This window comes from Cygnus atratus, chromosome 2 (genome assembly GCF_013377495.2).
Source record: "Cygnus atratus isolate AKBS03 ecotype Queensland, Australia chromosome 2, CAtr_DNAZoo_HiC_assembly, whole genome shotgun sequence".
In the NCBI taxonomy this organism is placed as follows: domain Eukaryota; kingdom Metazoa; phylum Chordata; class Aves; order Anseriformes; family Anatidae; genus Cygnus; species Cygnus atratus.
The window spans coordinates 45,770,231-45,797,567 of NC_066363.1; the positions used below are offsets into that span (position 1 = coordinate 45,770,231).

General features: G+C 36.6%; 1 protein-coding gene across 2 annotated transcripts; it reads left to right on the forward strand.

Annotated features, from left to right (window-relative positions):
- Nucleotides 1-8,340: 8,340 nt before the first annotated feature.
- Nucleotides 8,341-26,972, forward strand: LOC118249676 (prostatic acid phosphatase-like). Of its 2 annotated transcripts, XR_007707898.1 has the most exons (12): nt 8,353-8,556; nt 11,725-11,820; nt 13,272-13,358; nt 14,178-14,330; nt 17,022-17,120; nt 18,962-19,066; nt 20,084-20,216; nt 21,618-21,700; nt 23,532-23,642; nt 24,195-24,360; nt 25,295-25,476; nt 26,613-26,972. XR_007707898.1 is itself a non-coding variant. In XM_050709140.1 (11 exons), exons 1-11 carry the CDS (start codon nt 8,443-8,445, stop codon nt 25,411-25,413), a joined length of 1,266 nt encoding a protein of 421 aa, XP_050565097.1. In that variant the 5' UTR covers nt 8,341-8,442; the 3' UTR covers nt 25,414-25,703. The 2 variants fall into 2 exon arrangements, 1 of the variants encoding a protein (XP_050565097.1); XM_050709140.1 differs by lacking the exon at nt 26,613-26,972 and having other exon boundaries at nt 8,341-8,556; nt 25,295-25,703.
- Nucleotides 26,973-27,337: the final 365 nt, after the last annotated feature.

Here is a 27,337-nt window from a genome sequence, read left to right on the forward strand (position 1 = left end):
TTCCCTAGTAGGTTGTCTATATCTCCATATTAGAATTTCTAGCTTTCTATTTTGACCACTGATTATATTTACATTTGCAGAAAGAAGGAGCAGGAAGGCAAAAATGTCTCTTGTGTATGCAGCTCTGTATTTATTAAGAGAAAGGAAAAGCAAAGAGGCCCCAGGATTCACGTCCCTATTTTTTTTTTCTTGATGATCATCCCATATGTCTTTCTGTACCACTGAGCTCAAGAAGAATTCAAAATTTCAGAGATTAGAAGAATGCAGGCAGACCAACTCATTTTGTTGCAAAGCCTTTCCTGATATATTTCTTGAATCCATAAACAGAATGGAGATATTGCAGCTAGAATGGATGAATAATTAGAAAATAATGGTTCCCTAGATATGTTTCACTGTATTCACTGCTCACACATTCTCAGGAAATGCATCAGGAAATTGCCATATGCAAAACGTGATTCAGGGGGAATGGGGGGTGGGAGGAGGAGAAGGTTGGTTCTGAGGATTTTTTTTTTTTTTTTTTTTGCCAAGCAACTAATATAGTTATGGAAAACAGTGATAAATACTTCATGCTTATACTATAGCGTTTAGTAATCTAAGTCTGGTGGAAATTAGTTCCCTTCCTTCAGAGAGTAAACTGTGTAACTGACCAAGTAAATGAATAGAAAAAATATCTACCATATAATCAAAAATTGTCATTAATAAAGACCCAAATATTTAGCCTTCAAGTTCAACACAAAGGCTGCACATTGTTTCAATTCTCAAATTTTGCCTAAGTAAAAGTTAGAGGGTATCCAGCCTTATTACACTAAGTCCAGCATTGCTGCTCACAACTGCTTTCATCAGCAATCCTAAGTGTAGGAAACGCATGTGGGCTACAGAAGAGATTATAACCACAACTGACTCTCCAATCAAAATATTTGACATATTGTCATAGCGAAATTTGACACTTTCCTGTATTTTGTCCTGGTTCAGAATGATTCCATCTCAGTAGCTGCTGGGATCAGCTCCTATTTGGGGGTTTTATAACTCATAACAACTGCAGGAAGAAGTTTTAGAGTCTCTGCCGTGCATGAGTGGCACTTGGGAAAAGGCAGTCACCTGGACACACTGTTCCAAAACCTGCACAGCACAGCAAGCTCTCAGATGGACCGTACTGGGCTAAATCAGTGTGAGCAGTGACGAAATGTATTACCAATTCTCAGTGAATGCAGATAGGCTTGACCTATTGGTCTGTTAACACCAGGAAGCAAAAACAAGCTGAGGAGTAATGCAGAGAGATTACAGATCACATTCACACCTGCAATACACAATTAAAACATCACTGATTCAGCAGTTTGCAGATTTGTCAAAAACAATCTCAAATATTGTTCTTTGCTATTGCATTTGTTAATACTTTGATTATACCGGTATCCGAACTTCTGATGAACAGAGCTTATAAATGTAATTTTTTGGAATGAAATCCAAGGATGTGACTGCATTCAAAAATTAACCTTAGATAGCTATTCTACATGGAGACAACATTTCCCACACAGAGCTGTTTCCACAAAATGCTTAAATGAAGGTTCACAGAGATGATTTACGTCCCCAGTATAGGGAAATACAGTGATTGGGGAAGTATGGTTAGTACAGGTCACACAAAACAGTGGTAGCAGTATTTCGAGAGTGGTATAAGTCAGAGCCAAGTTTCCCCACATGACGATGACTACAGTATGGAACATAGGAAGTGAAGACAGCTCAGCTTATTTGGGAAGGGGTTAAAACATTTCTCTGTGCTCATTTGTCTTCTTGGGAAGTTTTCAGGGTGGATCAGCTAACCATTTCAACAGACTTTTTCTACTTGCATCCAAATGGGATCAAATTTGTCAGCCCTTCTGTACTTAGCCTGATCTTTTCACTTGTTCAAGTAGTATCAATACATTTGCCCTTTTTATTTTCTTTTTCTTTCCTTTTTTTTTTTCTTCTGAAAATTACACTCTCTTTTTGTCTTACCTTTAGGTGTACCCTTCAGGACATTCAGCATGATTAGCCTTATGAAAAATCTCCTCCCACGATGTGATGTTACTACAGTCTAACATTTCTCATTAACTTCCATCAGCATGACCAACAGTCTCCTGATCTTTAACAAACGAAAACATTCCTCACTACAGCTACATTGCATAATTACAGAAAGAAGCGGTTTATCTTTCATGAACATTAGCTTTATTTTAAGTATAAAAACCAAATGCATTGTGAAAATGGAGTAATTTTTTAACGTCTATTCATTACAAAGTGATTTGGCAGAATTAATTGAAGAACACAATTTTAGGTATAGTGTTTTAAAAAACTATAGCCTTAATTTGCTGCAAAGTTGGAAAATCTCTCTGAAGGAGTGTTGTCCTGTTTTGAAGACTGGGACAACAACTTACAGAACTGGTAAGGAAAGCAGTGCTTCAAAAGGAGCTCACAACAGTGGGAATGATTCCAGTTTCATCGTACGTTATTTTATTCAAGAAATAACGAAGTATTTCACACTAAGAGATCTGAGAAGCTACAAAAAATAAGGGTAACGGCTGTTTACTTACTGAAGAGATTTTTTTTTTTTCTGTCATGTACATACACAAATATTACACCTCTGTATAGAAGGAGGATGACAGTTACAGAAAGAACGGACCATGGAGTTAGACCTAAAAGAATCTTACAGTCAATCTGGCTACCATTAAGACCTGTCAGGCAATTGACCCAACAAGGCCTTCAGATACTGAGCCATTCTATCTCTTTCCAAAAAGACAGCAAGGCTAATTGTCAACTTTGAAAGAAAAATATTTTGTGACTTCAAATAGCTTTACAAACACCTTCCTTCTGTTATGTTACTTTTATAATATACTCTGATCTGATAATATAAATTCTGTGCTTCTGATACATCAGCCTGTGTTGTTTTTGTCATTAACAAAAAGATCCTACTGACAACGCAAAATAAAAGACTCTACAGCTATGTGCTAGTTAAAACATGCAGAACGTGCTGGCAATCCTTAACTAGTTACATTTTCTAACGTTGCTATTGTAAAAACTATTTGAGCTGTTACTACAAACGCTGGATTGGAACTGTCAGATACAACTGACTTCTGAAGATAGTGGATACTTCTTTGCTTGAAAAACTAGCCTTTTTATTTTCTATGTTTTATTTTCTCACAAAGGATAGAAGCTTTGTCAACTGCCTTGTTGCCCACAGGTCATTTCACAGAGAAACAGAGTAATAGATGAGATGCCAAAAAAGAAAACATTCTGGCTCCCTTTGCTTGGACCAAGCTTTGAAAATGGAGGCTAAGCTTATGAAATGTATATTTTGTGTTTTTTTTTTTTTTTTTTAGAATTACAGCATAAGCAGATAACTGCTACTCCATAACTACAAAAGAATCAAAAAAAAAAAAAGTTCCCTTTTCTCTCTAGCAAGAATCTAAGTTTCAGAATTCTCACTGTTAAAGCCCGTTCTCTGATCAGCAGGGCCCAAGCAACAACTGTTGTACTTCCTAAGGTGGAACAGGAAACACAGTTCAGGAAGAACAGCTAAAATTGGATTTCACAGCAAAGTGGTTAAAAAATATGATAAAAATAAATGATTGTTATTTGTGAATAAAAAGCAGACCCTTTTACCATAGCATCTAAACAAGGGTAAAAATGTTTTCTAACACAATAAGACAAGCAGTTGTAGCTGCTTCCTAATGCAAAGTAGAACAAGCTTTTTTGTTGTTTGTTTGCTTGCTTGTTGCATATTACCTTAATGTCCATAATGGCAGAGAGCCTTCCCAGGTCTGGCAGCCCTCACAAAAGAGTCAGTGTAAATGCTTTACATGATGCATTTCAAAACTGTGAAGTTGATCATCACACCTCCTTTAACAAGAAATAAATAACTTTTAAAAAATGCTAAAGGAAATTAGAAAGGAAAATGTAAGACTATTTTTATCAGCATTGGACTACTAACGATATCATAACCTTGGCTTCCAAAACCAAATTTCTGGGTGACCTTTCTTTTATTCTGAACGTGTTCTTTTTTTTTTTCCTTTTTTTTTTTCCCCCCTGAACCAGAGTTTGAGTTGCTTTCAGTGTTTTGTTGGCTAGATATTTTTAAGTGGAAGTTCAAGTGCTGTAAAGGTGGACTCATTCTCCTCCAACTAAAGGGGAGGGTAACCTTTCAGCTGTCTTAGACCTGATCAGGCTCACACAGAGAGTGCAGTACTCACACAGCTGAGACATTCTTTGTGATTCTCTTTAGCACCCAGTTCCTTGTTCTTCCTCTCCTTCCTCACCCAAATCCACCTCTAAGAAATGTTCAGAACCACACGAAGACCCTTCTTTCATCTCTAAGTTTTGTCTTGGGGTAGGGGACCATGGAGCTAGAGCCTGGCCCCAGCACTTCACAGCTACGTGGATGTGCATCCTAGCTGAACCAACAGTTCACAGAACTGCAAAAAAAAAGGTCCCCCTTTAACATTACATCATCAGGCCATGTTTTCTTCACTGCTACATGACCTAGCAAACATACCTAGAGTATTTTTAATTCTGTAGAGAAAAAAAAAAAAATCAATTTCTGAAGTATTTCTAAAATATTTTATTGCCCTTATTCCTGTTCAACAGAAACCCCATCACACCCATTCTTTTTAATGTTTTTTTGTTCTTAAGACTATCACTAGAGCAACACATAAAAGATGTTCTTTATTCCCTGCACACTCTAAACAAAAATTAATGTCAGTGTTCATTAAGGCTAGACCATCAAACCCACATCTTTTGCATGAATATAAATTGAAGATGCCAGTGAATTAATAATATTAGCAAAACATTTAAAATGTTGTTTTTCTGCAACTGTACCAGTTAACTTCATTTGAAACACCTGTACCACAGTCTTTCGCTGGTAATAAATCACTAGCAATTGTCTTTCGATTTTTCTTAAAATGAAAATAAGCAAACTACAGTTCAGCTTTGGAGTTATTTAGAATGAAAAGGATTTTTTTTTTAAATTTTGTTTTAATATATATATGTATATATAATGTTGCAATGGCAAGATCACACGAAAATGGAACTCCCTCCCTTCTTTCACAAACAATGCATAAACAGTCAGGCCATATATTAAAGAAAACTTGGTATAACATAACACCTGAATAGTCACAGATGTTGTATTTTAGGTGAGATATAGCTTGTGATGTTCACTATTTTTCCCATCATACACAGAAACAATGTCAGCAAGGTGGGGAACGAACAATAGCAGAAAAACAAGAGAAATTTTATGCTGTTTGGGCAATGTGGTACCGAATCGCCTGATTTATAATTTTGTTCTTTTCACCACCTCCTTTTCTCTTCGGATTATTTACAGAGCTGAATGAACACAAAAAATAAGAACAATTTTTTAAAATTTCCGCAAATGATTCACAAGTATGGATCAAATCCATTGACTATGTTTGATTTGTTTCACAGGACTGCTACCAGTAGATATATCTTCTTTTTTACTCGGTATTTTGGGTACTCATCTGAGATGTGGCAGACACAACTTCAAAACCCTGTTTTACCAAAGGGATCAAACACTACATCTTCCAGAAAATAAAATGACCACCAGGCTGCAGAGTTTTAAAGAGGAAAATGAAGATAAATAGTGTTTCCTGTCTCTTTCTCATTGTTGTTCATTCTGTTTCTACATTGCAGTCCAGGAAAACTTGGGTTCCTATGTTTCGGGCAAACATCTTCATCTTAAAAAAAAAAGGAAAAATTCTGAGTGCTCTGTAACTAGATAAATATTACAAATGTTGGACAAACTGAGAAATTATTAGAGGACTCTGAGTTGATGATTTCCCCCTGCCAGTCTTAAGAAAGCAATTTTGTGCTCATGGAATTTTCTCCCATGGTGCAAGATGTAGCTTCATGTCCAGTCATCAGTCTAAGTACATTAATTCTTCTTGTGTCATAAAGCTATTTTGCATCCTCCTCATGCACAATTGGGTAAAATCACCCCAACACTATGACCTAGCCATTTGCTTTTGTCATAAGTGCTTCAGAATTGTGCTTGGAAATGTGTCACTGTTTACTGGAACCAAAATTTTTCTTTTACCCTCTTTTTTTTTCTTCTTAAAAAACAAAAAATAAATAAAAAAGAAGCTTGAATAAAATGATTACACCTAATTCCAAACCAGTTTAAGTGACAACCTGCAAATTCAGCCAGTGACCAAACTTGAGATGCTTCCCCATGTACGTAGGCTCATCCAAGAGTGCAGGCAGAAGTTTCACCTCTGATTGCCTTGAATGCAATGACCCAGTGAGTACACAGGTTGCACTACACCAACAGCAGGTAGCTAAGATTACCCTTGCATACGTTAACGAACGGGTTCTTTTGCAACTTTTGCACTTCAAAGCCACTTCAGCTATGCTTCAGCGAGCCTTCAAGATAAATACAAGCTCTTAAAATAGACAATTCTGAATAAGTTAATTCCACTTAATGCCATAATTTAATAATTATAATATATGCCATTGAGCCAAATTAGCATAAAGCATTAGCATTATTCAAATAGTTGACGTGTATTTATACTGTGATACTTGGGCAATCTTAATGTCTAATTTTGGAACATTTATTTTATTTTATTTTATTTTGAAGCAACTTTGCCTAAAAAGAAAGTAAGGATTTACTTGTTGCAGAATATGACAAGTTTATAGCTGTCAAAATCATAGAAGAAATGGAAATCTTCCCATATCCCAAACTGGGATTAAAATTCAAGACAAACAAGGAATTTTCCAAATGAAATACATACTACTAACATACTTACATGTTGCCAGCAGGACCCTGTCTTAACTACTGTTGCACATGAAGGAGGCTTTTTTTTTTTTTTTTTCATTTTGCAAGGGATATGGATTCATTTAGGATTATAGTGTGCATTCTTCAGTGATTTTTCCATTAAAAAATCCCACTAGTAAAATATACATGCCAAAAGAAAGAATGAAGCCACACAAAGTAGAACTATATCATGTGCTTGATTTCAGGTTCAACTGTCATTTTCAAGAGATGTTAGCAAAGGTATTCTACAAAAAGCAGTCATGATGTATTTTTAAACATTCCTAAATAATGCCATTCAGCATCACAAACACACAAATTAGTTCATTTCTAAAGTGAGGCTACTGCAAGGGTTGTATAATAATTAGACTCTCAAGCTACAGCATGCACACCTTCATTAGTCACAGCCACTCATCACACAAACACAATGAAACAGTAAACCTTATAAAAACTCATGAGTTCTGAATTTCATGGTAAAGGTTTATGAAGGATGAGAAAAAAAAATCTGAGAATCAAGGATTTCTTGATCCAAAAAGCTTAAGACTTTACATCTACTGTAAATGTTATATAGATTAAAAAAGCAGGGCACTCTTAAATTTATAGGCATCTTCAAATATTCTAACAAATGTATATTTTTGATCTGCACTCTTAAATAATACAGGAGGATAATCAACTTACATTTGTTTTCAAAAAGACAGGAATGGCATGACTCAGACAACACACAGGTGATTTTAAGTTTTAACATCTAGGAAAGTGTGTTTATAGGCCTCTTCAAACTGTAATTCATTTGCTCCAAAAATCCATATGAAGCCCAGAAATAGTGTTATGCTTACTCTTGTTGTATATACAGAAAGCCAGAAGAGGAGAGCTGAGCAATCTGCTCAAAGCCAGTGGGTGTCAGAAACAGTGCTCTTAATCAGGAACAGTAAAAAAATATGAGCTCCAGGGCCTATTCATGAAAAAATTCTTAGAGAATTGAGGCCAAAAGACAACTTGACATAATTAGTTACAAAAGACAAAGTATAGACATGCTCCAATGGAAAAGAAAAACATCACACTCAAATTGAAGAGCAAATAACTGCCCAGAAAGCAGCTTAAAGAATGCATTTGTTGTAAGGATTATTTTATCTCTGGGATGGGCAATTTTAACATATATGAAGTCTTGTTTAAAATAATTATGTTGATTTTGCAGTGACAATGTAGATAAATAAAGAAAAAAGGTAGCTGAAAAGAGGATGAACTGAACAGCAAAGAGAAAACAAACAGTATTGCCTAGCTCTTGGTTCTGAGTTCATCCTTTTGGCTGTGTTGTAGTCTGGAAAAATTCAAAGCCCTAAGAAGAGGAAGTAGAACAGGTAGGTTGAAACATTATAAATGCCTAAGAACTCCTTCATATTTCAACCTCATCCTTCAACTCCAAAAGAGAAAAATCTCAGAGAGAAAAAGGAAATGAATTATGATTTCATTAAATGGAATGTAAACAGTAATTTGAAAACAAAGGGCGTTGGGATTTGTTGCATAGTCACACAGCATTCCTTCTGGATTTGAAATTCACCAGCAGCAGTTCCACCCCTTTTGAAGTACAGCCTCACGTCTGGGCTGTTCAGCCTGAACAGCTGCTGGAGCTACAAAGGCTTTTTTCATCTGCTGCCAGGATGAGAGTGATACGGCTTCCCAACCCATCTAGGATTCCGTGTTTTGCTTTCTATATTATCTTCACCCTACTTCAGCAGGCTACCACAGAAAGAGAACTGAAGTTTGTGGCTGTAGTAAGTAGATTTATTTTCTGTTTAGTAGTGGGGAATATGGGGAATTTGATATGGCTGTCGAATCAAAGAAGGTGTGCAGTTGCTTTGAGTCTTTTTGACTTAGAAATACTACTGCCCTTTGGCTTACAGAGTTTAAAAACTTATAACTAGAGGCATTTTATCTCAAGAGTTTTCATCTCCTAATCACTACATTGTTGGTTTTTTTTGATTTGTTTGTTTGTTTGTTTTCAGGGTAACTGAGCCGCTTAGCTTTGTGATAGATGCATAGCACACAGGATTTCAGAGATCCGAGGTCTAGTCCACCTGTCTTTGCTTGATTTAGCTGACACTCTTGCACAGTCGGAACTGGCGACTCTGGCCTACCTTCTCAGGGCTTGGAAGCTTATGTTATAAGGTGCTTTGAGATTCCAAAATAGAAGACACCATAAAAAGAGAAGTATTTTCCACTTCAGAAGAACTGAATGGGCACAGTAGTATATGAAAAAACAGAAAAGGGCATTTTGTGTAGAGATTTAAGCTGCATTAACTTCAGGTATTTGAAAATGGACTGTAATTGGTTTTTTTGCTGGGTTGTTACTTGTTTTAAAGCAACTAGACAGTACTCCAGCATCAGTTTCCTCAATAGCTGAGGAAAAATAGAGATTAATTCAATAAAGTATTTTGGATGCTGAAGGTTGCATCACAACCCTTTTCATCCTAATTTATCTATTTTTTAATTAGAGGTATACTCCTAAAGTATAGTTAGTCTAGAGTTGTATTTTCAACACAAAGTTGTAGGGATTGGAACTGACATTTATAAATAAGAATTTTACTTTAAAGATATTCTTCCACCTTCCTGTATTTGAGGCATTGAGTGCACACATAACAGACAGAAGTAGTGTGTCCAAAACATACGATCTAGATTTTGATAAAGCACTTAATAGTTAGTTGTTTATTGGCTGGATTATGTAGATGTGTCACTTGGAGAAAGGCCAGAGTGCACAGGAAAAACCAGTTCCTATTGTTTTTGAGCCGTGCTGCTGTATCAGACAGTGCACAAAGCAGGGACTTAACCCTCATTCCAGTAACGTTCTGAGTACAGCATTATCGTCAAATATTTCAATTTAAGAGGGACAACTAGACACAGGGGTGAAATCAGGCAGCTAGAAGGCTTTAGAGATTTAACTTGCTGAAGAAAACGAGGCTTTTACTGAATTGCAGCTGTTACTGTGTTCTAACAAGCAATAGTCCTGCAAAAAAAAAGTTACAGGAAATGCTTACCATTTGGAGATAAGAGCCTTCTTACCCGAAATCATCTTCCTTATCACACCTATGCAGCCACCTTCCCCAACCACCAAAAAGAGAGAGAAAAAAAAAGAAGATACCATTATATCCATTTATGAAGTAACTTGACACAATTGAAGTTAAAATAATGTGTAAATTTAATTTAAACTGTTTCCTTTATCCCTGATACTTTTTCTTAGATGGACTGCCTAAAAAGTTACTATAGATTTAGTCTTATTATCAATATATATCTCCTTCCTCAAGGCATGGCTTCTGTGTGTTCAATTGAATTTTGTCTTCTGAACTCACTCATTGAATTTACATGGGAACAGAATTGCTAGCAGAAACAGAAATTAGTGAGACAGGAATTGGCCCCAGCACATAACACTAATACAATGGAATAAAATGACAGTCAGGCTACAGTCAAAGCAAGTCTAAAAGACGTCTTTCTGAGATAATTCAGTGGTCATTTTCCATCCTCTGTAAGTTGCTATGTTGTCACCTGAGAGTATTTTTGCATTGTGAAAATGTGTCACAATGACTTTTTAAAACTTTCTTAGCAGAACTGCACAAGATAAAACATACCTGTGGGGTAGGGGAGGGAAACCAGACAAACGTTCCCTTTTGCTCACTTCCAGATTTCTGCTGTGCCATGGAAAGGTGCCTCGCTCTCTCCTCATGACTTCCATGTTTGTGCTGATTTAGTGTGTTTTAATTATTGGCCACAAGTCTTTTTGGCTGAAAAGCTGTAACACCAGCCATTTTGTCAAAATGCTATTTTAGCTTTCCTTTTCACATGTTGACACTCATCTTCAGCATAATTCTTGTGCACTGATTTTGAAATAGAACAGAAAAAATATATTTAGGACCATCGGGTACCCAAGTAGAAATACTGATTTATTGTATCTCTATAAGGAAATTCTGACCTGTAACTTCTGCCTCCACACAGGCACTCATTTCACCTGTCATATATACAAAGAGGTGTGGTTTTCTGAAGTACAGAGATTTCATAATGTGTTTCTTCTTGTAAAGATAGGAAGTGCTGACTGAGCTTGTTATATATTTGTCTAATCAACTCAAGCCGTTTGAAACCTTGACAAAACATGCTCAGTATTTCTTCATCTGTGGTTTCTCTGAACTGGCAGCATGACTAATTCCATTGATCAATTGTTTTTCCATTCCTACTGCCAGCTTCAAAACAAGAAATCTTTCTGCTTGAAGTTCAGTCTATCAATAAAAATGTCTTTATGAGGCCCACTATTACTCAGAGGCACATAATTCACTGTTATTCGTGGTATTTCTGAATGAAGATATTTTGTAAACTATACATGACATGCTCTCAGCTTACCCTCTCCCCCACCCTAGTTTTTCTCCAGGATGATTTTTCGCCTGATAACAATGGAAGCAAATGCTGGTCAAAGTCTGATTCACATGGCCATTTCGATCTGAAATGCTCACCCTCACACTGTTGTAAAGAAACAATGGGAGAACTCAGACACCAAACCAGGTTCAAGCTGTACTAGAGTTAAAGGAGAGGGTATTTAATAACTATCCATCTATAACTTCTGAGAACAGACAGAGGTGAAGCACTTCATATAAAGAAACTGAAGTGAATACATCCAGCAGGTGTGCTTTGTCCTTTTTATGTATGTCCTCGTTACCCTTCCATTGTCTTCTCTGATTTTATGATGCCTCCTTCTTTTCTCTCATCCTTCTGTGCTGTATGTCTTCCAACAGGCCAGGAAGGTTATCTGTAACCCAGGAGTAATAAATGTTGTAGTACACAACGATTTTCAAGGGAATTTGAAGGATCAATTATTTCGTGATGATTATTGAGATTAATGATGATTATTGAGATTGAGATTTATTATTGAGATGATTTTTTTTTAATGGGAATTTTACTAGGTTTTCCGACATGGTGACAGAACGCCAATTGTAAACTTTCCAACTGATCTACACAAAGAAAGTGAATGGCCCCAAGGATTTGGGCAACTTACCAAGGTATGTTAACTCTCTCAGTAGCACTTACCTATGCTACAAAAATAAGAAATGGGCAGATTTTGATGTGTGCCCTGCAGACATGAGCAAATTCCAAGTACTGACAGTGCCCATTAGCAATACCCTGTAATTCATAAATATTTTTGCAACAGTACTCATCCAACTACTGTACTCTGAAGTCTTGTTCATCATAGCTATATAACTATCTTCTTACAAACAATAACTTCCTGACAGTGTGTCTGCCTTCAAACAAATGGCAAATTTAAAGATTATCCTTACTCTAAAATTGCTGAAGTCTAACGACCATTAAGCACTGGGATCTGTGACAAAATAAATGAATAGCACCTTCCCACCAGGTCAAGTAATGAATCCATATTTCATATTGATTTCATATTTCACGGAAAGGATGCCCCCCCCCCCCCCCAAATAATTAATAAAAAAGGGAAGTCTTACAGGAGAAAGTTAATTCTGGGGAAATGTGTTTTCTAATAAGGCTGTTTTCAGCCCAGACCTTCACTAGGATACACAGAACCTACTTCTTGCTGTGGCATTTCAACATTAAGATCAAGCCTTAGCTTTTTAACTGTGTATGGCACATGAAATTCTGGAGCAAAGAGAGGCCAATGCATTCCTTAACAATATGTCATCATGATGCAGAAACATGAATTGGAGACAATTCAGCATTTATTATTTGAAGTAAGGCTTTAAAGATCTGTAAACTTCAGGCATTCATACAACAGGTTACTATCTCCCTGTAAGTAACTTGTAAGAAGAAAAAAAAGTTGCTGCTTTCGTAAAGTTTTTTTTTTTGAGAGCTTTTTTCTATGTTATTATCTTCTTAGCAACAGTAGTAAGAATGTACTTCTCTGAAGCTAAAAGATACAAAGTTCTGCTCACAGTCTTGGAAATGAATGATAGAAAAGACAGTGCGCAGTGTAAGACAACTGCAGGTGTACCAAAACAAAGATGGGAAAGAAATTTTAAACGCATGGAATGTAAGCCACCAATTTATCATTTATTTTGTAATTATTTCTATAATTTATCGGGTTGATAAATTAGCACAGCAATGACAGTAATGAATACTAGGTTATTAACACTCCTTTTTCAGCTATCACTAACTGACATACTCTTCACAGTGTTGCTCATGAATAACTCCAGCAGCATCTACAGAGCTACAGCACTGTGGAAACAGTATTTAATATAGAATCAGGTGCATTGCTTCTCCTGTAGCAGATGTTGAAGTCTTAGAATTTCAGAATGTATCATTTTTTCATAGATATAAATGATTATTTCTGTTAAAAATTCTTGGTCACCTACAACATATACAGTATGCTATAAATGTGGTTAATAATCATGTAAAAAGAAATTGCTGAAGACAAAAAAGGAAATAGAAAAGAAACTTGACATTCTCTAATCACCTTAATCTAATAGCCATCTGTACACTTGCCTCACAGACTGGAATGCAGCAGCTGTATGAACTTGGACAGTACGTGAGGAAGAGATATGCCAACTTTCTGAACAGCACATACAACCGGAAAGAGGTATATAGCAGAACTGTCTGGAGGACAGTTCTCCGGCATAGCAGAACTATGGACTTGTGATAGATAAACTACGGACTTGTGATAGATAAAAGCACATCCGTCATCATATTTCTTTAATTAATACAAAAATTAAGGTAGCAGAAGAACTTTTTGGAAGTCAGGCTTTTATGTCAAGGTGAAAACATAGGATCAAATCTATAACTTTCAGTTCCTACTAAAAGTTCCTAGTTCATTTTGGTTCTTCCATGGCTCAGTTTTCTGGGTCTGAGCAGCTCCACACCATCGAATGAATTGGATATTTATCCATAGCAACCCAATATTTTTCTACCTTGTTTAAAGATGAACGTATGGGCAATGTGATGGGCCATGTTCACATACTTTGTCTTGTGAATGAGAAGCCTCACTGTTGTTTGGATATGCTTGTCATACGGCACAGATCCATTGTGGGGAAGATATCACTGCTATTTTGGTCAATACATGAGGAATGCAATGATGGGAAGGCATAAAAGACTATAGCTTCCAAGAAAGACTTTGTTAAACTCAGATGGAGAGCTTCGATCTTTAAAATCACGTTTAAAATCATGTCTTCTTATACTTTTTGGAATATACAGTTGGAAGGTTAGATCCCAAACTGAAAGATGCTTTGGCAATTTGATTTATACAAATGAAGTAGAGCCCTATAAAGTTCTAACTAACAGCTTCACTGTTCTGATTCTATGCAAAAACATACAACTGAAAACAGGAAGCCACGATTGATGAGTTAAGTTTCCTTTTTTTGTTGGTGTTTTGTTTGTTAATTTTTTGCCATTCTATCTCCAGTTTTATATCCAAAGTACAGATTATGATCGCACAATTATGAGTGCCCAGTCATACCTCTCTGGCCTCTTTCCACCAACTAGCAGCCAAATTTGGAACCCTGAGCTTCTCTGGCAACCCATTCCTGTTCATATTGTGCCAAAAGCAACAGATAGGGTGAGTACTGTCTGGATACTTCCTATAATGTCTTGGCTTTCCCGGAAGAAGAAGAAAAAAAAAAGAAACAAAAAATTAAAGAAAATATTTTATTCCCTTTGATCTCAATCTAATAGAAAGCATCTACTGGCTGACAAGCATGTCACAGGTCAACTGTAATAGCTGCATGAAAATCCTTGCTCTATAGTTGCAGAATACCTGTTTTGTCAACCACATACCATTTTCTTCAAGGTACAGCTCTACAACTTCTTCATAAGATGCTTGTGGACAGTATTGCAAGGAAGTTGCCCTAAAACAGCATGGAGAACAAGTGCTTTTCTGAGCACCAATCAGCTAGACAGACCTTCCCCTCCTTAGCATATTGTTTCTTTGCTTATTTAAGGAATGGGATTTACATCAGCCACTGTAATGACCTCTCAATTATTACTTTCCTGTTCTGGTAACACTGAGGCACCCTAATTACAGACAAGGGCCCTTTTATGCTCAGTGCTATACAAACACTTAATGAAACTAGCATTTGCCTTACGGTTCATGATAAGAGCAGTCCTACCTGAATGATAGGTCTTGTAGAAGTTTTGCTGTACGCACCTCTTCCTGGCTGACTCAGATTTAGATTTTAATGCCACTGGCTCCTGTAACAAGGACTGTGTAAGGAAATATGTTAATTAAGAACCAAAAAAAAATTATTAGATGTAGCGCCAGAAAAGTTAATTTTGTTCTGCCTTTGAGGATAGAAGTTGACTTAAAGGAAACGTATGCAAAAGACCTGTTAAATAACTGCCTGTCCAGTCACCAACATCAGAAGAGGGACTCTTTCATAAGGGATGGCCACACTTACCCGCCCATTGGCCTTTCTCTATTTTAAAGCCATGCTTGAAAACAGGTACAAGGAGAAGGGGTTCCCACAAACTTGATTAGGCACAATGTGATTCAGCTTGAAACTTGCTTCTGCCCCTAAACAAAAAATAATACTGTCACTATTATATAAAAATTGAATACCAGGGGAAGTTCCTATACCCCAGGATGTTAAAAGCACCAAAACAGTCAGAGCTTTGGCCAAATAAAGTCTCAAAGTTATTAGGAACATGACAGTGAAGTGCCACAAGCTGTTTGCAGACTACAAGCTCATCTGTAGAAATGTGTAGTACCCATCACTTCTGCAGCTGCTTCAGCATTGGGCATTGATTTTTCACTTTGGGTGATGAAACACACCTCTGCAGTAATTGAAAAATCATGTTAAATATGCAGACCACCTGGAAAAATAACATTGTTGCCTTGTTAAGCCAGGTGTTTTCAAGCCCTAAGCAACACGAAGTGGGAAATTGAGGCCACCTACAATCCTGTAAAAAAAAAAAAAAAAAAAACGAAAAAAAAATAATCACAGTTTATTTTTGAGCCACTGAGATCCATCAAGACCTGACAGGCAACAGTACTGAACACTGCTTAATGAAGCCAAAGGGAGGGGATAATTAAGACATACAGCCAGAGAAACATTTGTTATTGTGTAATTAAACATTCCCAAGGTTCATATTGCAGCTTTGAGACTTCACCCTGCAGTGTGCTTCTGTTACAGAGAAAACGTACCCTTGGAAATCTGTCCAAGTGAAAGTGTGCTACTGTCAGTTGGTGGCTGCTGCAAGCCTCATGTTGATTAATCAAAGAGAAAAAGAGATGTACTCTAAATGCTGCATGCTAATGTTCATCCCAAGTCAGAGTAGAACTTCTTGCACTTTAAGTCCTATATAAGCCATAGATATTCAACTTTAATGGCATGGGGTTTTCCTAGGAGCCTCTACTGAGAGAGAATTTCTCTACTGTACGTTAAGTCTGTTCTATTACAAAGTTTGTATGGTTACAGGATAATATTACTGCTGGGTCAAAAATGTTCTAGTGATGTGGCATAAAGTGCTGAACCAGCACAAGCTTATTTTGCTCATCATAACTTTATTAGCAGACTTTATTAGGTATCATCCGTCCTTCTGCAACTGGCATAAAACATGTATTTGCCAACACACAGAGTTTGATGGATGCATATGTATTCACACACTGTTCAGATCGAATACGTACTATCAGGTGACCTCATAATGCATAGACATGGAATTATTAAATATGAAACCATGCTTCTAAACAAGAGCGGAGCTATTAGGCTCATATTTTTGGATATTTCAGAAGCATGATTTATCTGTCACTCATATTTCAAGTTCTGACCATTAAGTGGTACTTAAAGTGTTTATCATAATACATTACTTACCTCCAAACAGCTGAGAGCAAGACATGCAGACTGAGAAGCAATTCAGATTCCAATAGTAGGTAGAGTCAAGCTGCAGGTAGTGAGATTCAGAAATTAAAAGAGGTAAATGGTATCTTTTTTAAATTCCTGATCATGGACCCTGACCAGTTTTCCAAAGCAAACTCCTGACAGACATGCATTCCTTTCAAAATCAGTTAGACTGATGGAAATCAAGCTATCATAGCCACAGGTAGCCACTGAAAAGTCAAGCTACTACAGTCCATTTCCTCTATTCATGAATTCATGAACAAGGTATCCAAATGAACTATTATGGAGTAGCTGTATCAGGGTCACTAACAATTCATCTCACAAATATTACATCAGCAATCTCAGCAACAGAGAAACTAGAGGTGTGTTTGTTAGTTCTACAACTATTTTAAGTTTTACTTCTCCTGTTTCAGAGGTTGCATTTTCCTCTGAGTGATTGTCCCCGTTTTGATGAACTTCAGAATGAAACCCAAACATCTACTGAATTTCAAAGTAGAATACAACCATACATGGTAAGACAAAATAAAGATTAAATTTTTTCAATCTTTATTTAAATATATCTTTATTTAAATATTTATCTATCTTTAGGCCAATACCATTTAAAAGTATGTTTGATACATTTATGCATTTCTCATGTTTGCTTGTTTGTTTATACTAATTTGTATTTTAAAATATGAATTTAACATTCATTTTCTAAGACTATTTAGAGCTTCATATAATTAAAGTTCAGTGATCCAAGGGGAGAAGAAATTCATGGATGCAGCAATTTCCAGTTACGCAGGGCAGCACAAAATTAGCTCTAAAAATATGATAAAACTCGTGAAACTTAGGAAGGTTTAGGTCTTGCTGCTGTGACTCTCTGAAATTGACACTGCAACAGATGCTTCTATGAAGACAGGATGAGAGAGTTGGGGTTGTTCAGTCTGGAAAAGAGATGGCTCTGGGGAGACCTTATAGTGGCCTTCCAGTACCTAAAGGGGGCCTACAGGAAAGGTAAGGAAGGACTCATTGTCAGGGGGTGTAGTGATAGGACAAGGGGTAATGGCTTTAAACTAAAAGAGAGTAGGTTTAGATTAGATATTTGGAAGAAATTCTTTACTATAAGAATGGTGAGGCACTGGAACAGGTTGCCCAGGGAAGTTGTGGATGCCCCATCCCTGGAGGTGTTCAAGGCCAGGCTGGATAGGGCTTTGAGCAACCTGGTCTAGTGGGAGGTGTTCCTGCCCATGGCAGGGGGTTGGAATGAGGTGATCTTCAAGATCCCTTCCAACCCAAACTATTCTATGATAACAGAGGAGTAAAAGAAACCCAACCAGGCAACACTTTGATTTGTGTAAATTTCTCTCAGAGATGCATTTTGGGTCCATCATAAGATATGCTTCTGTTTTGGTTCTGACACAAATATCCACAATCAGTGATCCAAAATTTCTCATTCCAGTGCTACTGCAGACTGTAGGTACATGGATGGCATACCTGCCTCAAGCAACCATATGGACAGTAGTTGTGGTTATTGCTGCTCTCATATGCATACGGTACACTTTGTAATAGCACTACTGAACTAATAAAGAAGGGGTCTTGTGTTTCTCATACCCTGACATTCTCTCTAAGTCACTTCAGGTTTACTTTCTATGCTTGTTGGGCTAAACCCAACTTTTTTTTTTCTTCCTTTTTGTTGGATTCTAACTTTCTGGTAGCTCAATTACTTTGGTCAGATTCATTCACCTGCCAGGGAGGCGTATTACAGCTTCATAGAAGTCCTCTCTTTCAGCTGCCAGCATGAAACAGGTAATGTAGGAATAAGGGATATTATCCAATCCCTTCACTCTTCTATGGTGGCACATAGTAAGAATCCTTATGGGAACTGTTGTGAAACTATTACTTAGACAATCAGCCTCCTTTAAATAAGAGAAGGAAAACCTTGTTTCCTCTTCAGTTTCTTTTTGCCTTATCCTGAGTGTTTGCCTCTGCTTTTTTTTTTTTTATATATACTTTCTATTTTCACCACACCTATTTTCTCATCTTCCTTTTCTATTAATGCCTTCTTCTTCCTTAATTCTGAAGTTTTGAGGTGACAGAGCAGTTGGAAGAGGGAGAGAAGGCGGCAGCAGTGAGAGCACCAGACTTACCTATAGCAGGGCTGAGCAAGAAGCAGTGTCTGAAATAGAAATCAACATCTTAAAATGGTTACAAAATGAAAACTGCAATCAAAATCTTCCCTTATGATAGTTTCACCTGCGTAAGATTAAATACTAGTGTGTTGCCAGGTTGGATGCTAGTGAATCTGTATGTATATACGTTCTGTATGTACTGAGTATCTGTGGTATTCTTCACTTTTTTTTTCTTTTTCCCCCAGGATTTTTTACAAACAATGGCAGTTAACACAGGACTTGAACTAAATCATCTTAAAATACTTGACAATTTCCAGCTCTGGAATACATATGATACACTATACTGTGAGGTAATAATAATGCAGTAGGGGTTGGGAAAGAAAATAACTCCAAGATATGTTTTAATTAAACAATGCCAATGTGGTTTCATAGGAATGAGCTGCCTTCTCTCTTGAATTTGCTTATTATTTTTATCATTGAATCTGAATCCAACTTTAGTGCAATGGTAAAAGATACCTCAAAAACATGGTTTACAGATTGGAAAACTACTGTTTTCATTTGATGTTTTACCCTGATGCACTGGTACCAAAATCTACTCCCTTTGTTCCCTCCTTTTCCTTTCCAATATGTTGTCATGGAATTATTTGAGCATGCTGGCTGGGTTGTATTTATGAATTCTTAACAGAAAAAAATGAAGTTATCTGGTTTAATCTATCAAAAGGTAAACATCAAAATACTTACATGTTGAAAACAAGAGGTAAGATTATGATCTGCAAGTTAGAAAATTAGGAGGTGATGATAGCTCAGAGTGAATGAAGTCAGACTCCCTAAGCATGGGATGATTTCATCTGGTCCCAGTCAATATTAGCAGTACGTGAAGGTTGTTGAACATATCCTCCATTTAGAGGTACCTAGGCACTGTAAGACACAGTCATTCTTATGTGATGGGAGAGTGACACTTGTCTATAAATGACCAGTGATGGAACTGGCATCTGGACAACCTCATAGAAAAGGTGGGACAATTTCGAGCTGGATTGTACCCTGAAGACCTACGAGTAGAAGACAGAAAGAGGATGTGTCTGCAATCTTTCACACTAGCAACACCCCCGGAAAGTACCATTATAGCAAGAATATATTGTACTTACAAGAGATTCCCTCTACACAGATGATTCAGCTCTTCCTGTTCATCCACCTCAGGCTGATCCGAATTCCCGCAGAGGGTATTTCAAGGCATGCTGATGATAAAAACCAGAAATGAACAAAGAAGTGCAGGACAGCCACACATAGTCCAAATATAGTAGTGTGAAACTGGGCAACAGAAAGATGGAAACAAGAAAAAAAATCATTTTGTTTTCCTTTATTACTAGGGTATTCACAATTATTCTCTCCCTGTATGGGCCACCAAAGATGTAGTGGACAAGATGGAAAAACTGGCAGAATTGTCCTTATTATCCCTGTTTGGGGTTTATAAAACAGAAGAGAAATCACGACTACAAGGAGGTAAATAAAAAATGCTTAGCTCTCAGAAAGGAGGATACAATGCTTATGATAATGTACAACATCCAATCACCTTGCTCATGCAAAATTATTTACCAGAACCTTGATTTGTAACTGTAGAGATTGGATGCCATATTAAGCATGATAATATGTGCTGAATACTGGGATTTGCATGGATTGGGTACTGAAAGAAAGTATAAACATGAATGTCTTTAGTTAGCTATCCTGTACATTTTAAGAAATTAAGATTTTGAGAAAGAAATATAAGGAAAAAAAAATGAGGCCTCATGGGTATAATCTTCACTTGTCTAATATTAGCTTAAGTTTAATTGCATATCTCCAATATATATTGTTGTTGTTTCTTGATTTTTTTTTCCCTTCAATGTACTGGTTATATATTGTGCAAAGACCTTGGCAACACAGTGATAGCTCCCTGAGAGCCCGATGTAAAGCTGCTCCAAAACAGTCTGATCACAATGGAAGATGAAAAATTCAAGTTATGTCTATATTGCAAGAACTGGGACTACTGATTAGCTCTGAAATTGGGGTGCACAGGTTCTGCACATTCTGGCTATACACTAGGAAAAGACCCAGGCGTTCAGCATGTGATCCCCCAGTATCCTTGAACAGGAAACTCAGACAAGTGACTTGAATGTCCACAGTCTGGACTGTTTGTTGCAAGGCTTTGCAATGCACCCAACCTGCATTCTAAACCTAGGTAAAGAATTATTAGCAGCCTCATCGTCTGGGCATAAACATCACTGGGTCAAGCCATATAATAATTGCAGGCTGAGACCTGCACTGGACCTGCTAGCTGGTAGCTTGCCATAACATGAGGTCAGACCTTTTTTAGTGTTAATAGAAACACTAGTTATGCCCTTTTCCTCTAAGATGATACAAATCGTGCTGCAAGAAATTTATGCTACCTTTGTTCCATTGCTTTGGAGTATCTCTGGTTTGGACCAGAAGTACAAAAGAGCTTAGGAAAAAACAAGAACTGATACTGTGTGACTGGCTGGACTGTTAAAATATTTCTTCAGCATCTAGAAAGGAAGAGGCTGCCACAGATGTCATTATTACAACACTTAAAAAAAAAAAAAAAAAAAAAAGAGGTCTCAGCATAACGAAAGTGGAAGTGTCACAAAAGGCATAATTCTCATAGTTCTGATTTCTGTAAACACCATCATTTCAGTTGACCTGGATGATGAATGATATATTTCCCCTTTGTAATTTCTTCTCTCTAGTTATGTACTTGTGGAAAGCTGAAAAAAAAAAAAAAAGACAAAAATAGTTTGAGGCCTGAGTAGATGCGTTCTGTTTGACACTCAAAATCTTTTGCTTTTTTTGTTTTATGCAAATGTAGTATCGTTATTTTCCTCTTCATTTTCCCCATCTTTTTTTAAGGTGTCCTTGTGAATATTATTCTAAATAGTTTTAAACAAGCTGCCAATTCTTCAAAAGAAAGAAAAATGGAGGTCTACTCTGCTGTAAGTATCTTCACCTTTTATAAATACTGATATGATTTCACTAGTAAAAGTCTCTGAATGAGAATAATCAGTCTCCATGTAAGTTAAATGAGAAAATAATATATAGTTCAGTTCTGCTAATAAGCTGAACACAGGTCAGTACCAGAATACATCAGGACCATGATTCACACCTCAGTTTCAGTCAAACTGTATTTGGTAAATATATCTATGTATTTTATATATATATATTTTTTTTTTTCCTGAAACTTATTGATGCAGACTCTATAAGTTGCATCTTGCTTTAAGTGCTTTTAACCCAGAGATACTGACATATAGCAGAATCCCAGCTGTGTCTCCAAACACATACACATGAAAAGGATGATACAGATGAGTATTCTTTAAAAATATATATATATATATATATTTATATTTATATTATTTTAGAGGTTGAAGAGGGTCATTTCATTCAGACCAAGATCCACTTAGCTTATTTGCAATCCTGTCTCAGGCAGCTGCAGGGAAGAACATGAGAATAATGCCAGCATGGGGTGATTCTTCTTGTGATACAACTTCCCAGCAAACTGTGGTTTATGGACTTCCTGTGACAGAATCTGTCACAGATTTTTTTATTTTTTTAATAGCTCTTGACAGACCTTCTTCCAACAATTTATCTACTCACTTTTTAAATACATTTGTACTTTTGGCCTCTGCAACATCCTGTGGCAATGACTTCTAAATTTAAAAGGAAGAAAAAATTCCTTATTTTTCTTTTCCCTTTTTTTTTTTTTTAACTTAATAGTGGTTTATCTCCCTCCTAGCACTTCTATTGTGAGAAACAGGGAATGGCCATTCTTGGTTCACTCATGAATTTACTATTTTCTGCCTCATCTGTTCTATCTTTCCTTTTCTGAGACAGTCCTTATCTATTTATTTTTTTCTCATACAGAATCTGCTCAATACCCAAAGTTTTTCCTGCTGCATTTTCTGTGTGTTTTCTAGCTCTAGTATATTCTTTTTGAGAAGAACAAGAAGTGCATACAGAATTTTCATTACTGTTTTAATATCGTGGGGCCATGTATACTCACTATTTTTGAAACTGATCCTGAATAATTAAAATGCAGATGTTAGACTATAATATAAACAAACCTAGCAAACATATATACAGAGATGCCTACGAAGTTTAGGTATCAAATTGTTTGGATTTCCTTTAATTCAACACCTCCTCCTGGATTTCCTTGCAAAAGAAGGAATAATGGGAAGAGGAAGAGATTGCAGGTGGGTGGGTGGAGGGTAACAGATTCCATCAAAAATAGAAGCCAAACTGAGATTTTACTGTGTAAGTCAAAATAGAAGAAACCACGGCTTAAAAAGTTCTGGAGCATATGTAGGGGTGAGGAGAACAGTCTTTGTATGCAACCGTTTGGTGTAATATCTTAAAAAGGACTTGTATCTTTACCTGAAATGTGATGAGATGCACTACATCGTACAGTCGATCTGATCTTGTAATCAAAAAGCATTCCTGAAGGAAGGGTGTGGGGAGGAAATGCACTGAAAAAAATAGATTTCTCAGATCAGATTTTGTTTTCCTCCAGTACTTCTTCTCTGAAATATAGCCAAAAGATGTAAGACACATACTTCAGTAACTCTTTGAAAATGCCCCCTGATGTCTGTAGTACTCTGTTAACATTTTGCCTGATGGTGAATATACTGAATAAGGTCTTATTGTCAATTTTAAACAGGTTTTATTTTATCTGAATCTCTACTCCCTCTCTAGTCTTTTTCTCTTCTCATGATTCTGGTAGTTCACGCTTTACTGAATGAAAAGATGGACTTTTTTTTTTTTTCCCAATAGCATGACACCACAATTGGGGCCCTCCAGATCGCTCTCAATATTTTCAATGGAAAACTGCCACCATATGCTGCTTGTCAGTTTTTTGAACTCTACCAAGAAAGCAGTGGGCAAGTATCTTCTCATCTATGTAAGAACAAGGAGTGTTTGGAACTTGGCTCCCTCTTCCCCCAAAATTCTTTTTCTCTCAAATACTGTAAAAAGATACTAATTTGTTTTAAAGTGATATTTCATTGAGTAGTCCACAGGCACAATGTTATATTAAAAACAATAAAAATTATATTTGCTGGATATGTGTATATCCGTGTGCTTTGAGAGACAGGAAGAAGAGGAAAACAGTTTTATCAGTTGGAAATAAGTGGTAAAACAAACCTACCTGTTTCTTCAAATGATAGCAAGATTTCCAAGACATCTCATAAATCCCAAGGTAAACCAGGTGGTTTGGAAAAGCCAGAAGGCTCTTCTAAAGGACCTTTTGACCTAACTGGTGATCTGTGTGGTAACTGGCTTTTGCAAACTGTCTTTCAGATGTCTTTTACAAAACCTCTATTCCAGAAGACCAAATTCTAGATTAGGGCCTATTTGCAACATTCTGTCTCTCCATAAGAAACCTTTTATTTAAGAACTTTAAAAAGTAAAATATTTTCGATGTCGTTAATCAGGCAGTATAGCATTGAAATGCATTATCGGAATGACTCTTCGAAGGACCCTTACCTACTCACTCTGCCAGGATGCACCTCTTCTTGCCCACTTGAGAAGTTCACTGAATTAGTTTCTCCTATAATTACGGAAAGCTGGTCAAAAGAATGTGGGAAAAAAGACAAAACAAAAGGTAGTGTAACAGCTCTGTATTTTCTATGTAAGACGTATCAAGGGCTCCAAACTTTGAACCTTTCACAAAATATGTTGGTCTCCTTTTAACAGGTGTGGACCAGCTTTAATATAGACAAAGAAAGCAGATATAAAATAAATTTCTCTAAGAATGTGAAGGATAGATTTACCTACCAGTGTGAAGTTAGTGCTATTATTTGCATACTCACATAAGGAGCAATGTAAGGACACGACCAAAACTAGAGTTCCTGTTGTTGAAAATGACAGAAATACAGGTATAGGTGCTATGCAAGGAGTCCTGTTTATATTAGATGCACAAGACCTTCTGCAGATGCAAAGCATAAATGGCTTGCACATGCACAGTAAGACTGATGCATCTGAATTTCTAGCATAAGTACTATGTATTGAGGATACCTTAGCTTCCACTGTACATGTACAGTGCAGCTGATCTTTGCAGCTATAGCAGCTGTTTGCCTTGAACTACTGACAGCTGACAACATTTGCCAAATTCCTCTCTTCCTTCCTGGATATTATTTCCAGGAGGGAAGTGAGGGTCAAGGCAACACTTGACACTTTTCATTAGTCCTGGTATTTCCCCCTTCCTGCATATACTCAGTATTTTGCTGATCCCTGATGAAACTCCTGTTTGCATTAACTACACATGCAATGTCACACTTGCCCCGTGAAAACCTAGCAGTAAGATTTGATCATGCACAGTAAACTATCTATGTGTTTTCAGGATTAAGTGTATATTTTCATACCTACATTGCATATGTCAGTAAATGCAGTCCATGGGATCTTGACAGAAATACAAACAAAATTCAGCTATGAAAATATTACCATGGTACCTATTTGTCATTAGACTGTTATCTTTGTATCTAAGATGACATACATATATGTCTTTCCTTAATATTCTTGTCGTTTTTTTTTTACAGATATTTTTATCGGATTTGTTGTTGCTGTTGGCTTGTTGTTCATTTTTGACCTTATACTGCTCTACCTCCTTTATCATTATGGACGCTGCAGGCACAGAAGCAATTACCAAGACATTTAAAGGAGAGGTGAAGAAATGGGAGAGAGAGCAGCTAGACATCAGACAACTCTTTAAGTTGCTCCGGTTTGTATCCATCAGTTTACTCTGGCCGAATTAATCTCCAAAGCATGTTCAGCAAACTTGAAGAGCTGAGGTATCTGTGGCCTAGCTCCTAAAAGACTAAATATCTACAGTGAGAAACACTGTAGAAATATGTTATTATTAAGCATTTACATTTGTAGGAAGAAGAAATTATTCCAATTATTTTCTTTATGTTTTCCACTGCTATTAAACATTATTATATCAAACACTGGAGTGAAGGGATACTATTGCCTTTTTTTTTTTTTTTATTGCTTACTACCTTTTAGACCTCTGCTTCTCTCTTACCCTGCTCAAGGAGCCTTTCCCGAAAATCATAGGCTGCAATATTTTTCTTACTTCTATAAATGGCTATTTTGATGATACATAGGAAAATGTTTTCAGTGAACAGAAGCTGCAAGTACTGTGTGAGAAATATTCATACCAGCATTTTCACCCTGGCCTCCAGCTAATAAAAACCTGCAGTCTGTTTCTCAAAGGAGTTATACTACTACAGCTCTCACTGAAATTTGTAGAATGTAGTGGGGGCACTGTCACATAACCAAGCATCAAGAAGCTTAATGCGACAGGATCTTGGTCCGTGCATACAGATTCAATAATATAGATAGGCAAATAATATTTTCTGTAAAAATACTTCTTTCCTATTTTTCTGAGTTCTCATTCGTGGATGACCCTTTGCCCTGCATCTTTTCTTTGATGCATCTGTACTTTGTCTTGAATCAGGTCCCTTCTACAATCTTAGTTCTTTGAGCCACTCCTCAAATGATTCCTCTGGCTATCACTCTGTTAAACATTTTAACATTTTAATGCTTGCTTTACTCAAAAACAAAATAAAATTAAAAAAAAAACTTGCTCAACTTCAACTCAAAATCACCTATGTTCTCAAGATATCAGGACATGCACTGGAAGAAAAAAAAAATAATAATAAGGATAATTCTGCTTTTTGTATAGTAATCTCTTCTGTGAAATATATTTTATTTGTTTAGATTGTAAGCTCCTAGGGGTAGGGAATGTGTTTCTATAATTGCTCTCTAGTATCATAAACTAGTCTCATAAGCACTGACATTGTATAAAATACTGCTTATTACCATATCTTCTGAATCAACATTTTTATCCTGTAGTCCTGCAGAGGATACTGTGACTTACATTACTGTGGAGAAGCCTTTCTAAAAATCAAGACATCTATACAGACAGGTGCCAACATCAAGTTCAACCTGACAGACACAATGAGCAATCATGTGCTCAAGCTGATGAGTCCTATTCAGGTACAGAAGCCTAGAAAAAGCTGAGATTGAGCTGCTTTAGCTCACACGTAGCATCACATCAGTGTGGATATGCTGTTTTTGGACTGACTTTGACTCACATCTGTGGGTTGCAATTTGAAGCACAGGACCTTGGGTGAAGTACCTCTGATCTACAGAGACCTGCCCTCAATATTACAGCAATGGACACATTTAAAATGTGATATTGTTAGATGTATGGATTTTAAATAGCAAAAACCAAGCAGAAAAGCAAAAACTTGTGGAAATAAAGTATTTTCCAAGAATCACCGTGTTTTCCTGCAGTAACTTCAGCTATTGGGGTACTCATCTTTTGAAGAAATATTTCCCACTTAGTAAAAAGGTTTTAGTATTGATATTTCCTGATTATTCCTGAAATTTCCCTAATATTTCCATTTCATCTATTTTAGGAAATATGATAATCACGTGATGGATTTGATTCCTACATGGTAAGGATCTTTTATCGTACAACAATTGAGGGAAAAGTTGTCAAAAAGTAAAAGACTATTCTTAAATCAGATGTTTTGGATATACAGGCTCCAGAATTTAACTAGTAGTTCTTATCC